This window comes from Gossypium hirsutum, chromosome D02 (assembly GCF_007990345.1).
Source record: "Gossypium hirsutum isolate 1008001.06 chromosome D02, Gossypium_hirsutum_v2.1, whole genome shotgun sequence".
In the NCBI taxonomy this organism is placed as follows: Eukaryota; Viridiplantae; Streptophyta; class Magnoliopsida; order Malvales; family Malvaceae; genus Gossypium; species Gossypium hirsutum.
Window position 1 is genome coordinate 9,660,477 of NC_053438.1, and position 17,038 is coordinate 9,677,514.

Consider the following 17,038-nt stretch of genomic DNA (forward strand, 5'->3'; position numbering starts at 1 on the left):
ACTCGCGCTTTGTAATTTGGACCTTTCCTCTTATTTATTTTTGGATTTCTCCCCAGAATTTCTATTGTCATTCCAATTTAGTCTTGATTGATATTTTATGCTATTAATTAATTTACTATTATTATTTTTATTAATATTTATTATTGTTTTCATTAGTATATTTGATTACGTTTCTATATGTACGTAATGTATATATTATTTAATTTTAAACTATATATATATTATACATATACAATTTCATTAAAATTATTTTTACCTCACACACACACACAATTTATTTCCTGTAATTATAGTTATTTACCTTAAAGTTGTTTTTAAATATATATGTATATGTTTTTAAACCAACGTTTTCCTTTACATGCATATATAATTTATTTCTTTGGGAAAATCTACTTTGTATATTTTGCTATTTTCGATTTTTATATATTGTTATATGTACATTAATTTATACTTTTTTTCTTATATAGTATTTGCTTCAAAATTCATCGAAATATTATTGTGGAGTGTTATTTTACTCTATTCTGAATACACTTCATACAAATATGTGTACTGTCTATTTTAAAACTTTTATAGGCATAATTTATCGATTATAATTTCTTCTTTTTTAGTGTATCGTTAAAATTGATTAGCAATTCATTTAATTTTTGAATGTTGAATGATTAAGATTATCGTTGCTTTGTTTGTTAGTATTTGTCTATGGCTTATTTATTCATTGATACATGTCGTTTGTAAATTATCGCTTCGCATTGTACATTGAAATTCCATCGCGCTTTATTCGTTCAAAAAGTCGTGTTTAATATGGTTTAAGTATCAAAACCAATTTATTCAAAAACTTTCGAAATAACGCAAAGTTCAGTATTTGGAGTCTTCGAAAGAATTGAGCCCTAACGTATTGGGTTCTAATTTTTCTCGTCGAATCTAAATAATCGAGAATATCCCTTTTAATTAAAACACAAATAAAAAGCTCATTCTCAGAAATTCGACACGTTGTGTCCTAACACATTGGATATGACATGTTGTTTTCTCGAGATGAGGACCTTTCTAATAAATGAAAATAAAGGCAATATTCGATATTTAGGAATTTTGTGAAATCGAGCCCTAACTTACTAGGTCTTGATTTTCTCGTTTGACCCAAATAGTCAGATATCCTTTTCAAAACGCATGAATTTTTAAAATTTAAAAAAGAACGAACCTAATTTCGAAGATTGAACTGTCGCACTCTAACTTACTGAGTGTGGCAATTTATCTCCTAGAAATAAGTGAGTCTTATCATCCAATTCATTTTATTCGAATTTTTTTTAAAGGATCGTATTTTAAAATCTTTTCAAAATTTCGACATTAAGACATTAAACAATCAATTCGGTACCAATTTTGAGCGTCACGAGAGTACTAACCCTTCCTCGTGCGTAACTGACTCCCGAACCTGTTTTCTCAAAATTCGCAGACCTAAAGTTATTTTCAAGGTGATCCGATCACACCTCAATAAAGGATCGGTGGCGACTCCCAATTTTTATTTTTAAGTCGACAACTAAACTTTTTTTTGTTTTTTCAAAAAAGTGGTTTCGACACGGAGTATGAAAAAATACCACTCACCGTAACTGTCTAAGGCTCATCATTAGTTGTGGTAAGGGGGCTTGTTAAGGCCAATGATGATGAAAATTTAGATGATGATTTGCGGATGTTGCAGTGAACCTATCCGCGAAAGTAGAGATATTGTGGAAGGTGAGGCTTTTAATGTTATTTAGACAAGTCTCACTATTTCAATAGTAGGTCTCTCATCTTCTGAAGATGAGAAGGATATAATCCCCTTTGTTAGAACAAAGCAATGAGTTAATGTCACGATTCCTAATCTTATTCTTGAACAAGATATCATGGAAGCATTAGGTTTAAAGGATTCTTGTGGATTTTGAAGTTTTTGTTATGTGTTTATTTTGGATTTGTGTTGAAGTTAATGTTTCTTTGGGTTTTTTTTTCTAAAGACTTCATTTGAAGAGACTTTATCTAACAATGAGATAGATATTGGATATCTTATCAAAGAATTCATGAAAAAGAGAAAATGTACTTCTTCTTCCCAATCTCTCCCCTAAAAACGAAAGACTATTTCTACTGGTGGGGCAAAAGACTCTCACACTTCGAGAAATCTTGCTCCTTCAATGAAGGTATCTACATCTGTAGATGTGCCTTCAAAAAAATCCCTGCCATTGTTCCTCTATAATACGTCATGTTGCCCGTTGCTAACAAGCACTTGGTAATGTTGGCAAAGGTTGAGGCCCTATATCTTTGAATGCTCAAGTTCGAGTCCCACTATGAATAAATACCATTTGTGGATTCTCAGTCCAAATTTTCTTTTGGTTTAAGTCCCACCACATGTTAGCCTAGCTAGATTTATTCTTGTTTAAGTTCGGATAAGTTTTGGTTATCAATTTGTTCGTTTTTGTATTGTAATAGTTTGATTCTAGTCATATTTATTCAAATATATTTATTATAATTGTAAATTTGTTTTTGCATTGATTGATTGATTCTGTTGACACATTTGAAGGCAAAGGAAAATTTCTATGGTTGAAACAGTGACCATAACTTCAAATATATTTATTATAATTGTAAATTTGTTTTTGCATTGATTGATTGATTCTGTTGACACATTTGAAGGCAAGGAAAATTTCTATGGTTGAAACAGTGACCATAACTTCAAACACTATTTTATTGCCTTACTTGCATATTTTCAGAGTTGGCAATTTTAGAATAAAAGTATTGAGTTATCTATTTTGATAATAGTTGGAAGAGTTAAAGCCCAAAACATGAAGATCAATTGAGTTGAAATTGAATACTTGAAGATTGGTTCTTTCAGATCAAGTCTAGTTACTTGAGGAACAAGTAAAGTCACTTTCTACAATTGAAGACATTGGATTACATCAGGACTCTTATGGAATTATTATCCTATGTTGATTTTTAACATTACTTTATAGAAAAGTGATTTTATTATAACTCTGATGTAAGAAAAACTTAAGTAGTATATAAACTTTGGTTTTTTCTAGGTTAAAAGTAATCGAGAGATTGAGAGTTTGATAGAGCAAAAATATGTTCAAGTGAGAAATGTGTTACGTGTGCATTATTTTTGTAAACAATCAATAGAGTTTCTTGAGTTGCAAACCTAAGCTTTCGATGGGGAAACTTAGTGGGAGAGTAATCTAGTCTTTGTACAATGGTGAGGTTGCTAAATTGGTGAGTGTTAGACCAGTTTTAGGACTTAAATCATTGGTTGTACTGTGAGAAAGATAGTAGATCATTGCTATGGGCAAGACCCCACATACGTAGACTAAGGTCGAACTACATAAAAAATCTCAATGTTCATCTTCATCTTCATCTTTCATGCACTTTTAGTTTCGTGGTTGAAACTGTAGCCATAGTTCCAAGCACTATGCAACCATAGTTTCTATTTTGCGAAGCAAGTACCCCATCATTTCTAAAGATTCTATTTTTTTTATTAATTCTAATTTTAGTTATGCATATGTTAAAATTTTACATTTGTTAATATAAATTCAACAATCTTAAAATGGGAATAAAGTATTCAATATTTATATTAAGGCTTAACTGTAACCCCCAAACCCGGCCTAGATGTTAGATCCGAATTCAAAAAATTACATCGGCCACCAAAATGGTTCAATAAGCTATCGAAGTTTATAAAACAGTCATTTTAAAACACTTGTTTATCTTAGAAGAAAACTTAGCCTATTTTCAGAAAAACTCACGAGTTAACAAAAACTTAATTAAGTAAACATTTTCCTTGCAACCGTGACTACTTTTGAAAACTTAGTTAATTTCTAATTTATTAATTACCTAAAATTTGTTTATAGTCTAACAATGAAAAAGTGATATTTAACTTAGTTTTAATAAAGACTATATTTCATGCATAAATAATTAAAATCCATATTTCATCATTTTAAAATCAAATTAAATATCATGCATGCTATATAAAACCAAAACCTAAGTCTCATGCCACAGTTTAATCATAAAGCAATAAAGTCTCTTGAATAACAAAAAAATACAGATAATAAACCTAAAGTACTTTAAATAAATAAAAACATTTCGAGCTGAGACCCTCCGGATGTCGAGTCTGTGTCCTAACCTGGTGGGTTATTTGTAAATATAGAAATAATAGGGAGTGAGCTTATAAAGCTCAGTTTGAGTTCAATCATAAGAAAATCAGTGCAAATAGTAGATAAAACATATTGAATAACAATGCATAGAATAATCGCAATCGAATAACAATTTAGAGCATGTTTGGTTGGGTGTATTGGCATAGCCAATACACCCCTAATCAGTGGGCCCCACTTAATACTCCTTTAATCCATTGTTTGGTTCAGTGTATTGTTATTACAGGTCTAATCCATTACAGACCTAATCCCCAAAATCCACCGATTTCTATTCCGGATGAAAAGCTCTGTTTTGCTGCGTATTAAGTTCTCCCCATTTTTCTACCCTGTTTTACCCTCCTAATTGCTTCTTCTGATTTTTCTGATTCCATAACTTTTTCCTTCCTTTCTGCCGCCACATCTGCTTCTTCTTCATCACTCATTAGCAGACTGCTTCTTCTTCTTCATCCGCTCGACCCTGTTGATGTTTCATGGTGGTAACCGCTTGATTCTCAACTTATTGGCTCTCCAACAATGGGAACAAAGACTCCAAACTTCGCCACTTTACCAGAAATGATATTCGGTGAAAGTTGTTTGATTCTCTTAAAGACGTCGCAAGCGGCAACGATATTCGTTTCAATGCATTAGATGCTTTTTTCGATTGGAAGCATGAAGGTTTGCCTCCTGTTGAAGTTCCTTCTGCTGCTCAATGGAAATTCAGAAGGTAAAAGAAATGTCGATTATTTTATTTAACGTTTTTGGTGATTTAAATTCAGTTTTACGATCATTTATTTTACTGAGAACATCCCGTGCAGGACTTACATCTGAAGATGCTGAAGTTCGAGTCCATATTTTTGGTCAGAATAAGCTCGAGGAGAAGCCCGTAAGCACCCGTAATTTCGGATATATATATAGAGAGTTTCAAATTTTTAGTTAAATCATCATTATTTATCTGTAGTTCTAGTTATAAAATTGCAATAGAGTAAGACCTTGCAGCCTATTAGCTAAGCTAGCTGTAGTTTATCTGGTTTGGTTTGAAGCACTGTGACAATGCTAGCTTTTTTATCATACTCCAGGAAAACAAGTTTTTGAAGTTTCTAAGTTTTATGTGGAACCCATTATCATGGGTTATGGAAGCTGCAGCAGTGATGGCCATTGTCCTTGCCAATGGTGGAGTAAGTTATATATCTTTCCCCATATACTTTTCAAAGCTTGAATGGTCACCCTGATAGCTTTCTGCGGTTTGTTTTGTTTCAGGGTGAGGGTCCTGATTGGCAGGACTTTGTAGGGATTATATGCCTTCTGATTATCAATTCAATAGTCAGTTTCATTGAGGAAAACAATGCTAGAAATGCTGCAGCCGCACTCATGGCTCGTCTGGCTCCTAAAACAAAGGTCTGCAACTCTCTTCAAGTTTCTTTAATGCCTTTGCAAATACAATAATGTCTAAATTTTCATAATCATTTTTCTTTTATGCAGGTTCTCAGAGATGGTCAGTGGCAAGAGACAGATGCTGCTATTTTAGTACCAGGAGATATAATTAGCATAAAACTTAGAGATATCATCCCTGCAGATGCTCGCCTTCTTGAAGGCGATCCACTTAAAATTGATCAGGCAAGTGCTCTACTTGATAGTGATAAAAGTCAATTAAATAACTGAAGATATATCATGTAAAAATTCCTGTATTATCTGTTACTCTTGCAATCGGTTCTCATCGACTGTCTCAACAGGTACAACTCTTATTCAATGCACATCATTTTCCAGTAAAAATAAGCTAAAACATCCAAAACAGCACAATGACAAACTGAAATACTTATTCTACGTTGTTTACAAATCTATTGTTTGGTTTGTTTTTTTAGGGTGCCATTACTAAAAGGATGACTGCAATTGAAGAAATGGCTGGAATGGATGTTCTATGCAGTGACAAAACTGGAACTCTGACCTTGAATCGTCTAACCGTTGATCGGAACCTTGTTGAGGTACAATAGCTGGACTTCAAAAATTTGAAACTCCTAGTTCTTGCAATGACTCAATTTTCAGATAAAGGTTAAATAGCCATGTTCACCTTTTTCTTAAGGTTTTTAGCAAAAATATGGACAAAGACTTGGTTGTTCTGCTAGCAGCAAGAGCCTCCAGACTGGAAAATCAGGATGCTATTGATGCAGCCATCATTAACATGCTTGCAGACCCGAAGGAGGTAATACAACAAAAAAATGTTCAATTTCAAGGTTCTCTTTTTCATTTGATTCTTTTAGATGTTCATGTCAAATAATGAAAGAAACCTTGCATATTCAGGCTCGTGCAAACATCAAAGAGGTTCACTTTCTTCCATTCAACCCAGTCGACAAACGTACCGCAATTACATACATTGACTCTGATGGTAATTGCAAAGGTTTATTTTTGTGTCCCAGGATATTTAGGATAGTGATTGATGATGATTTTGTTGTCATTTTAAATTGCAATCAGAACCCAAGGGAAGAAATTTCAAAGGGGAGCTCAGGCCTCCATTGGGAGGATTGCACACTGCGGCTTGCTTATGCAAATCTATGTGGTTGACATTTTCTTAACCATCTCTTCATTTTTTCACTCTGTATCCTGAAAGAAATGCTAATTTCAGGTTCATCTGGTTGCTTGAAAAACTCTTAATACATAAGCCACTGCACTCTTTTTCTCTCCTGAATTGATTGAATCAATCTTTATCTACTGTAAGTATATAATCATTGACTTCCTCTCTGGTTTTTCGTGTTTGCCTATGCCACACTAGCATGTTCACTTTTATATGTGTTTACTTGGGAATATTATCTGTCATACTTGTTAATTTCCTTGTAAGTTAAAGTGACAAATCTTATTTCCTTGTTACTGCAACTTTAAAATGTACCATTTCAAGTAGCTACTCTCCCCTTCTCCTTTTGGTGTGATTAGGAGTCAGAAAGATTGTTTTTCCTGATTTATCAATGCATCATATAAATCCAGAATTGGCAGAGATTGCTTTTTCCCTTAACTTGTGGAATGGACACATGAAGTTGGAGGTTATTTTCAATGGCAACTTTGGACAGTATTCGTTTTCCTGCTAGATTGATGAGCTATTTTGTTTGAAGTGAAGAATTGGTTTCATGGAAGGCCAATTGGAGTTGAGAGCAGGGTGAAAGAGATATTGTATCGGCTTGAATTTCTTTTATTGAATTCTTACTTTATATTTTTAGTTGAAGTGAGATATTGAGGCAGTACTTCCATTTAATTCAGAATTGTTGTAAATTCAATCGAGTTGTTGATGATAATTCAATATGGTTATGTTTTTTTTTTAGAGTTCAATTCTATATGGTTATGTTTTTTTTTTTATTTTTAGAGTTCAATTCTTACTCACTTATTAAATTTTATTAGTTATAATTATTTTAAATTTTATTAAATCATATATTTTAATTAAAATATATTTAATATTAATTATTTCAAATTATCTTTTATAGTATAATATATTATGATTTGAGTAAATTCATATAAGATTATTAATTATTAAGAATTTTATTAAATTATATATTTTAATTAAGATATATTTAATAATAATTATGTTAAATTATCTTTTATAGTATCATATATTATGATTTGAGTAAATTCATATAAGAATATTAATTATTAAGAGTTTTATTAAATTATATATTTTAATTATAATATATTTAATAATAATTATGTTAATTTATATTTTATAGTATCATATATTATTATTTGAGTAAATTCATATCAGAATATTAATTATTAAGAATTTTATTAAATTATATATTTTAATTAAAATATATTTAATAATAATTATATTTAAATATGATTAAATTATTTATTATTGATAATAATAATCTTATTAAAATTTAAATAACAATAACAATAATCATTTACCAAAACAAATTTATGCTAAGGGTATTCTAGTCATTTTAGTTTTTTCCATTATGCTATTACACCTCTATTCCATTCAACCAAACACAAGATTACTATTACGCCTCTATTCCATTACATTTAACCAAACAGTTGATTTGCTATTACACCTCTATTCCATTACACCTCTATTCCATTATACCTCTAATCCAATACATCTCTAATCCAATACAGCGAACCAAACGTGATCTTAGAATATCGTTATTTCATATCAACTCAACACAATATCATCTCAAAATTCACAATTTTGTAAGCACATGCTTATGAATGCAATGCAATTTTATTTTAACAAAAAAGATCCTACCCAACTCTGTTACACACCTCATGGAGAGTTCCCCTGAACTCAAACATCCTTATACACTAGGTTGTGGTTTAACCACCACTTGTTTTTAGATAAATTGCCATTAGGCTGTAGATGCACAGCAAGATTTGCAGATAAAATCTACCACTGGACAGTGGATACACAACAAAATTTGCAGATAAATCTATCACTAGGCTGTGGATACACAACAAATTCGCATATAAAATTTGCCATTAATATGTGGATACATAACAAAATTCGTAGATAAAATTTTCCACTAAGCTATGGGTACACAGTAAAATTTGCAGATAAATCTGCCACTGATCTGTGGGTATATAGCAAAATTCGCAGATAAGTCTGCCACTGGGCTATGGATACACAACAAAATTTTGTAGATGAAAACTGCCACTTAGCTATGAGTGTAAAGAAAATTTTTAGATAGACTGTCAATTCTTCCTCCGTGCATATCATCCCACCCTATACAATGCAATATGTCATGCTTTATAATAGAACAATTCAACACTAGTAGCAGATATGTATAGCATATACTCAATTTAGCACTAACAGTAGAAATGTTTAACATGTACTCAATTCATCATTAACAGTAGACATGTTTAACATGTACTCAGTTCATCATTAACAGTAGACATACTTATCATGTTCTCTATGGGGCGGTAATAATATTATCATTAACAGTTTATCAGTTTTACTTTAACAGAAAGCATATAACATTTACATATCATGCGATGTAACAATAGCACATTAGGAATTAAATCATAGATTCCAGAATTAACACAATATTAAGGACTTAATTGAGAAAATAAAAACTCTAAAAACAATTCAGTGAATATACAAGGACTAAATTGAACATAACATAAATTTCTAGACAAAACTATAAAACAAATGTCACACGACCGTGTGAGATACTATAGGTTCTGTTGAGGGGTTACACGGTTGTGTGGCCAAGGCATGTAACAGACTGTAGTCGTGTAGAAAATGTAAAAATTAACCTACAGGAGAGATACGACTATGTAGTTCACGAACTAGCCTAGGGTTTGTAGGGCACATGGCCGTGTGGAGGGTTGTGTAGTCCACATACCCGTGTAGGAAATCGTGTGACCCTAATCCTAGACACAGTTTGCCTCGATTCACTTGGTAAAGAACACACCTTTCGTCGGGAGTCCAATTGACGTTCCTTACGCTCAGTTCTAATCTGACACGCCTAAATCTAATTCTTCAATCGACATATGTACACAATTAGCGATTGATGTCAAGATTGACAAGATTTGCAAAAGAGTTGTCAAGATTGCAAATAGATCAATTGAACGAATTAAATATTAAAGTTGGAGATTTGTACGACAAAGTTACTAACTCGAATCATAGGAACGAGGTGTACTTACTATTTCTTGGCAAGAAATGGGATGCTTTTGAAGGCAAATATAAACTTGATGGAAAGAATGATTGAATGGAGGATGTTTTAATCCAGGAAAGCAAAAATAATCAATAGCAAGAAAGATGAAAAATATAATGTAAAAAAGAGGGAAAGAAAGATAAAAATAGAATAAATAGAAAGATGGAGAGCAAATTCTATCAAGATTTGAAAAGGGATAATATGAAAATCTAATTAGGAAAAGAAGAGAAAAGGATGGTGGAATTCTAATTTTATTGGAATTTTGAGGAAGGGCAAGATATAAATTCTAATTAAAAATAATTGGTTAAATTCCTAGGGTTTGTAAACCCTAGGGACGTCACATGAAATTTACCCAAATTAGGAGCAAGTGGCTGCAATTTGCAAATTTCCTCTAGCCTTGCCGAAATTGGTGAAATTAAAATGAATGGTGGAAAAGAGGGGGTTCAAACCTTGCCTTTTAAGGAGGATGACGCCTTAACCATTGAGCATATTGCTCATTTCTTGTTTATTTTAGACATTTAGTCATATATGTGTGTTTTAGGGCGTATTTGATGAAATTATGAAATAAAAAGGGGAAGGAGTGGCTTGAACTTGGGTCATTGGGGGGAAATAATAACTTTTTAACTGTTAGGCCTGAAGCCTATTTTTACTTAGTTTTTACTCCTGACCGTATTTATTTTAGTGTCGCTTTTAGTCTAGGATGCTAAAAATTAAAAGGAAAGAAATAAGAATAAGGTAACTCAAATCTAGGACCTCTAGGATAAGAGAGTGGTACTTAACCATCAAGCCTATTCAATTTCTTATTTAACCATTACGATTAACCCCCTATATTTCGGGGCATGACATTAATACCCATTTTGGTTCCATACTATACATAAATTCTCAATTTGGAAACTTAAGAATCTTTTTGGTCACTTTGGCCCCTATACTATCATCTTTTTCCATCTTGTTATCCCATTTCACATTATCATTATAAAAACATTATCTTAGCCAATAAAATAATGCCAAGCAGAAAAACAGTCAAAATTCTTTAAAAATAAAAAAAAATATAAATTTTAAAAACTAAAAATTATAAATATATATAAAAACAAATTCCAAAAAAATAAAAATATTTTTTTTTGTAAAATACGTTCAAAATGAGTCTAGACAAATGAATGTCTATGCTTAGTTGAAAGTGAATAATTATTTGTCTAGGTTCATTCTAAACATTGTTTTTAACATTTTTTTTATAATTTCAAAAAAATCAAAATAAATTCTCACTTTTAGATTTTCTTGTGAATTTTGATGGAATGAACTTGCATTTGTCCAAGATCATTAATATGCATTTAAAATAATTTTATTTTTTTTCTAATTAAAAAAACAATTTAAAAAAAACTCAATTGAGTAATTTTAAAATTTTGAAGATTTTAAAATGCTAGCATTTTATAACTCATCAATTCAAAGCTAGCAACTGTAATTGCCTTGGATAAATAATTATTTTAGGAAAAATTAAGTTATTTAAATTATAAAAATAATTATAAAAGAAAATTATTGATATTAAAAGTAAATAATATAAAAAATTCAATATCGATATCATTGAATTTGTAAAAAATTGTAAATATTTAAAAAAATAAAATCTTGAAAAATATATTAGAATTAAGTAAAAATATTTTTGGAGTTTAAGTTTTTTATTTTATTTTTATTGTGGGGCCATATTTTAAATTAAATGAAGTTAAAAGGAATTTTAAAAATTGTCTCTTTAGGGGAATTTGAAAAAGGAAATTGATCTGCCAAACATGTAATTTCAATTTTAGAATTTTGAAACTCTTGGTAAAAATAAAATTTCTCCTCTAAATATTTTATCTAAACACACCCTTAGTGTTTTTTTTTGAAGGAATGTTGTGTGTTTTTAGATTTTTTATGAGTTAACTATTAAAATGCACTTTAAATTAACCTAGACAAATGGAATTTCAAAATCAGTCGAATGTGGATATCTTTTTGTTTAGGTTCATTCTGGACATGATTTTTAAATAAATTTTTTTATAATTTAAAAAAAATTAAAAATAATATTTTTTTAATAAAAAACTCAATTTTTGTGTTTTTTGGGAATTGCATGTATTTGTAGAAAAATTTATGATTTTTAGATTTTTTATATATTTATTTAGTTTTTTTAATACATGGCATTATTTGATTCGCCAAATAATTTCTTTTTATAACGGAAAAGTGAAACGTGGTAATGAGATAGACATAATGATAAAGCTAAAGTGATAACAAAAAAAAAAGTGTTAGAAGCACAAAACTGAGAATTTGTGTATAATAAAGGTTAAAATAAGTAGTAAGCTTTATACTAAAAGTGTTTAGTATATTATGGTTTATGACCTTGATAATGTAACGAGTAATTCAGTGATACGTTGATCCAATTTATAAATGAAAGGAAAAGGATATATTTTTAATGTCATAAATGATATTGATTTTTAATTTAATGTTTAACATTGTATTTTTATTTTTAAAAGGTATATTTTAATATTTGTTGAAAAATATAAAATTGACAGTTTGGTGTTAGAGGGAGTGCCCACTTTCCTGTCCATCAAATCTGTATGGAGATAGTTTTCATATTTCAGGTGTTGCAATTTATCGAACTAATTATTTGGGTTATGTTGATTATATGAATGATATGTAGCCCATTATGGAAGATCATGTCACTTGGGAAACCATATATTGATGACTGGATTGAATAAGATTACCCCTATCTAATCCCTTGAATGAAGGAAGTCGGATTGGATTGAATTACTAAAGGCTTAGCCGCCAAGAATCCTTGTTTATCTTGCTCATTATTATATTTTATTCGACTTATATAGTGGTTGTTCTATAAGGACTATGATAGATCTTCTTACGTAAATAAATTCTATATGATTGAGAGACTTGTATAGATTTATGTATGCATGGAATTGAACATTTAATCTATTCTAAGTGAGAAAACTTACTGTATGAGCGCATATTAATAGTAAAACTTTTGCATTGTCGTTTTACTTGCTAAATTCATAAGGGGAGAATTTAGTGGTGAGAGTATCAAGTCTTCAAAGTACAAAGGTGAGGGAAACTATCACGGGATATGTGATAGATTAGGATCACTTGTGAATATTTCTTATTGAATTAAACTCCGCAAACGTAAGAAAATCAAATTGCTTAAACAACTTCCTAATATTCTATTCATTTACTATTTATCATTTGATGCTTGAAAGAGTATCCACTACGTGAAACCATCTCGTCGTGAAATCAAAAATCTTCATCCATCGTCTTCATTGTGAAGCTTATTAAAAACCTCAAACTTATTTTTGTAAAAGTACCTTACAAAAATGGGAAGAAATTCAGATTGTTCACCTTTTTGAGCTCCACATGCATAAACCCAAAGTTATTCTATACATTTTTGTACATTATTGGAGTTTATTGAATCTTCTTGTGTTTATTCATTGATCAAATTTGTCTTGTCTTTTGTCTCAAACATTGTCTTTAACCTTGAGCATTCTTTTTGGGCAAACAAAATTTTGGAATTATTGATAAAGGCAGATGCTCCGAAATTTGAATGCTCTAAGTTTAATTTTCACATTGCTGTAGGTTGTCTCTAAATTTATTCAAGTTTAATTTCATCATGTATGGATTCTTCAGAATTATTTTTTTTAACTTTAGATATTTTTAAATATTAGTTTAATTGAAGTCTATAATGTTAGTAATTTGTAATATTATGGATTTATTTAAGTCCCACATTGCTTAAAGAAGCTCAAACTGCATAATATAAAAAAAATTAATCTTTATGAATAAAGATATAAGCTAAGTGCTAAGCTTATTAGGTTAAGGATATTTTGCGGTTTTTATATATTATATGTCAAAAGATGGACACTTGTGCTTCATATTTGCAGTTATTTTATTTTAATTAATATTTTTCAAGTATATATTGTATTAGAATAGTTGTATTGAAATGACTTAACATTTTTCATTATCTGTCATTTTTACTATTCTATTTCAACGTTTTAAGGCATAAAAGAACCTTAAGTGGGTCACGCCACAAGGTCTATTTTATTATTTTTCATACATATATAATTTTATAACATACAATGTTTTACTTAGTATTATAATATTTAACTAGTTTTCATTCTCATTCGTTGCACGGGCTAATTGTATGTATTATGTTGAGGATCAACTCGTTTAAGCAGTGAATAAGTAAAAGTAAAATAGTGGAAGAAATTAAGAAATTGAACATACAAGTTTAATGTGAAAAAAACTCCTCTAAAAAGGATAAAAAAACTACAGACAAATGTAATTATGCTATAATGGCAAAAGAACAAAGAGTATAAAAGATAGAGATAAAAACTATACCTTGAAACCCGAAAATAAAGAACTCTCAAACTGTAAACACAAATTTCTCCAAAAGTATTATGAGTTTTAATATTTTAATTAGTGTATTTTTTAAGGTTGTAAAAGAGTCTATTTATAAGCTAAATTCGTAGGTCAAATAATAATAAAATAATTTAGACTTATCAGAATTCGACTGAAACAAATAAACAGAGTTTAACTAGAAGATTCTCTCAAATTTGACTGAAATATGAGGCATACTCAACATATTAATTAAAATACATTAAATCATTTTGTATTAGAATTTATTTATTTTTGGTAAAAATTAAGATTTATTTATATATTATACATAAAATATGGTAAAGAAATTTAAAAAAATGAAATTAAATCATTATAAATATGTATACATATATGATACCTTAACAGATAAAAGTAGTTCATAAATGATGGTTAAAAAAGTTAGAAAGGGAATTCTTTTCATAAATTAAATATTTACAATTAATAATATAAATAAAATTATTATATTTATCCAGGGCGAAATTAGGGGCTTGGTAGGGCCCGATCCCTAAGGGAAAATTTTTTATTTAAATTCTTTAAAATTTTTAAAATTTTTAAAATTTTAAATTAGTAAAATTATAATTGCATTTTGCCCCCTAAAAATATAAAAATTTAATTTAATATTTTAAAAATATACACTATTAAAATAATGAAATTACATTTTTACTATCGTATGTATAAATTTATACAACAATACCTACAATTGTCATCCTTGTCTTCATATGTATCTTCATATGTTTTTTTTTTATATTTTGTTTTGATATGTAATTAATTTTAAAAAAAATTTAATCTATTTTTAATATTATTAGTCTAGCGCACTATTTAAATTATTTTAAAATATAATTAATTTTATATTTATAAATGTTTATAAATGATGTTATTTTAAAAAAATCAAAATTATTTGAAAATTCATTTTTAAAATTCATTTATTTTTAATAATATATTTAGATATATTTTAAAATAATTTTTAAAATATGTTTTTTAAATCTAATTATGTTTTATTTATATTAATTACATATTTTAAATTACGTTTTTTTTATTCCTCTACAAATTTACAGACAATGTTTTAACTATTTTAATATGCTTTTAAAATTTTAAAATTATTTTTTATTAGTTTTAATGTTTTAAAAAAAAACATGTTTAAATTCATTTTTAAAGCTGGTCAAACTATTTACTTAACTTTTAAATATTTTCAATATATTTAAAATTCTATCTTAAAATTAGCAAACCATATGACAATTTTTAAAAATAAAATATTTTTATCTTAGAAATAAAAATATACACAACCAAATTCATTTTAAATCTCAAAATAATCTTTTTTCTTATAAAAAAATAGACTATCAAATTTAAAAATTTAAAAATATCTATTTATATATAATGAATGGATATTAAATATTTTTAAATTACACTATCTATTTTAATTTTCACCATCACTTATTAGTTTTTAAATTTTTTTAAGTTTGAAATAATATGTTTAACTTTTTTATACTATTCATAAAATTTATAAATAAATATTTAAATTTGTTTAACATATTTTAATTAAATGCAAAAATGAAAAAGATCGCAGGCAATTTACCAAAAAAAGCCTAATTTTTTTTAAATTTACCAAAATGGGCCCGATATTTTATTATTTACCGGAATGGGCCCCTTTCCCCTAAATTGCGTCCACGTCAGCGCGAAGTCAGGGGATGTGTCAGCAAATCGCATCCACGTCAGCGTGCTTTACTTACGTGGCAACAAAGCGCGGCCTTCAGAACGCGATTTGTGTCCAAGTCAGCATAGCGCGCTGACTTGGACGCAATTTGTTGCAACGTGGAGCACCCCTGGGGACGCGATTTCTCCGTCTTTCCCACGTTAGGATTTTTATGGTTTTCCGAATTTTTTGGGTCCTGAAAAAATTATTTCGAGTTGAAGTTTCTGAGCAAATAGTATAAAATCGCTTCTACTAGGATGCTTTATGAGAAGAATTTGTGAAATCGTACCCACGTGGACGTGGTTTTGCTACAGTAGGTCCTGAAAAAATTATTTCGAGTTGACGTTTCTGAGCAAATAGTTTAAAAAAACGCTTCAAGCAGGATGCGATCTGAGAAGAATTTCTGAAATCGCGCCCTCGTGGACGGGGTTTCGCTACAGTTGGTCCTGAAAGAAATAATTTCGAGTTGACGTTTCTGAGCAAATAGTATAAAATCGCTTTTAGCAGGATGCTTTATGAGAAGAATTTATGAAATCGCGCCCACGTGGACGCGCTTTTACTACAGTAGCATGTTTGGGCTGAGGCTATAAATAAGGCAAAAAATATTCTTAGAATGCATAAGTCACAGCAGAAACAATTTAGAGAGGCTAAGAAGGTTAGAGTTTCAAATATGAGTGAACGTATTAGTGCTGTTATTTACTACGATGGTGAGGTTTGCCACACCGAGAATGGTATTATTTTTTTGTCGGAGAATACGGTGCGACTGGTTTTTAACTAGAACATAGATTTGACATAACTTCGTAAAAGAATTAGGCGTAAAATTTTCGGAACAACGCCAATGAAAGTTCTATCTATCACATATCGATTTTGTTCTTCTGTTGATCCGGTGACATATGACTCGTTCGACATAAAAGGTGCTCGTATCTTGGAGGCAATGGTGCAGACTCATCTTGCTAGTGGAGCACCTTATATTGAGTTATATGTACAATTTACACCGCCAAATGATGTACTTGCGACCGGTGTTTGAGATGATACACGACCCCTAGTCGACACTCAGTTAGCGGGTTACAAAACACGGAACAGCCCATATTTGGTAGCGGTGTCGAATGCATATCCCCTGCAGGACACTCTGTCAGTGGATGCGACATGTACGTCGGTGGCTCGATGTTTGATGCTAGAAATACGTACTGGGG

The 17,038-nt window shown here is 29.8% G+C and overlaps 1 protein-coding gene and 1 long non-coding RNA gene across 2 annotated transcripts; both read left to right on the plus strand.

Annotated features, from left to right (window-relative positions):
* Positions 1-4,927: 4,927 nt before the first annotated feature.
* On the plus strand, positions 4,928-5,454 carry LOC121214598 (uncharacterized). Its single transcript, XR_005910168.1, has 3 exons — positions 4,928-5,016; positions 5,210-5,308; positions 5,391-5,454. It is a non-coding gene; the product is annotated as an uncharacterized lncRNA (long non-coding RNA).
* Positions 5,455-5,501: 47 nt separating this feature from the next.
* Positions 5,502-6,704, plus strand: LOC121214511 (ATPase 10, plasma membrane-type). The gene is made up of 6 exons (XM_041088281.1): positions 5,502-5,528; positions 5,613-5,747; positions 5,795-5,863; positions 5,993-6,112; positions 6,211-6,330; positions 6,429-6,704. Exons 1-6 carry the CDS (start codon positions 5,502-5,504, stop codon positions 6,687-6,689), a joined length of 732 nt encoding a protein of 243 aa, XP_040944215.1. The 3' UTR covers positions 6,690-6,704.
* Positions 6,705-17,038: the final 10,334 nt, after the last annotated feature.

Excerpts from the sequence above, each read along its gene's own strand:
- LOC121214511 (XM_041088281.1), top strand. The coding sequence starts at position 5,502 with ATGGCTCGTCTGGCTCCTAAAACAAAG. Across the intron at positions 5,529-5,612 it reads GTCTGGCTCCTAAAACAAAG|GTTCTCAGAGATGGTCAGTG; the intron begins GTCTGCAACTCT and ends TCTTTTATGCAG. Across the intron at positions 5,748-5,794 it reads ATCCACTTAAAATTGATCAG|ATATATCATGTAAAAATTCC; the intron begins GCAAGTGCTCTA and ends AAATAACTGAAG.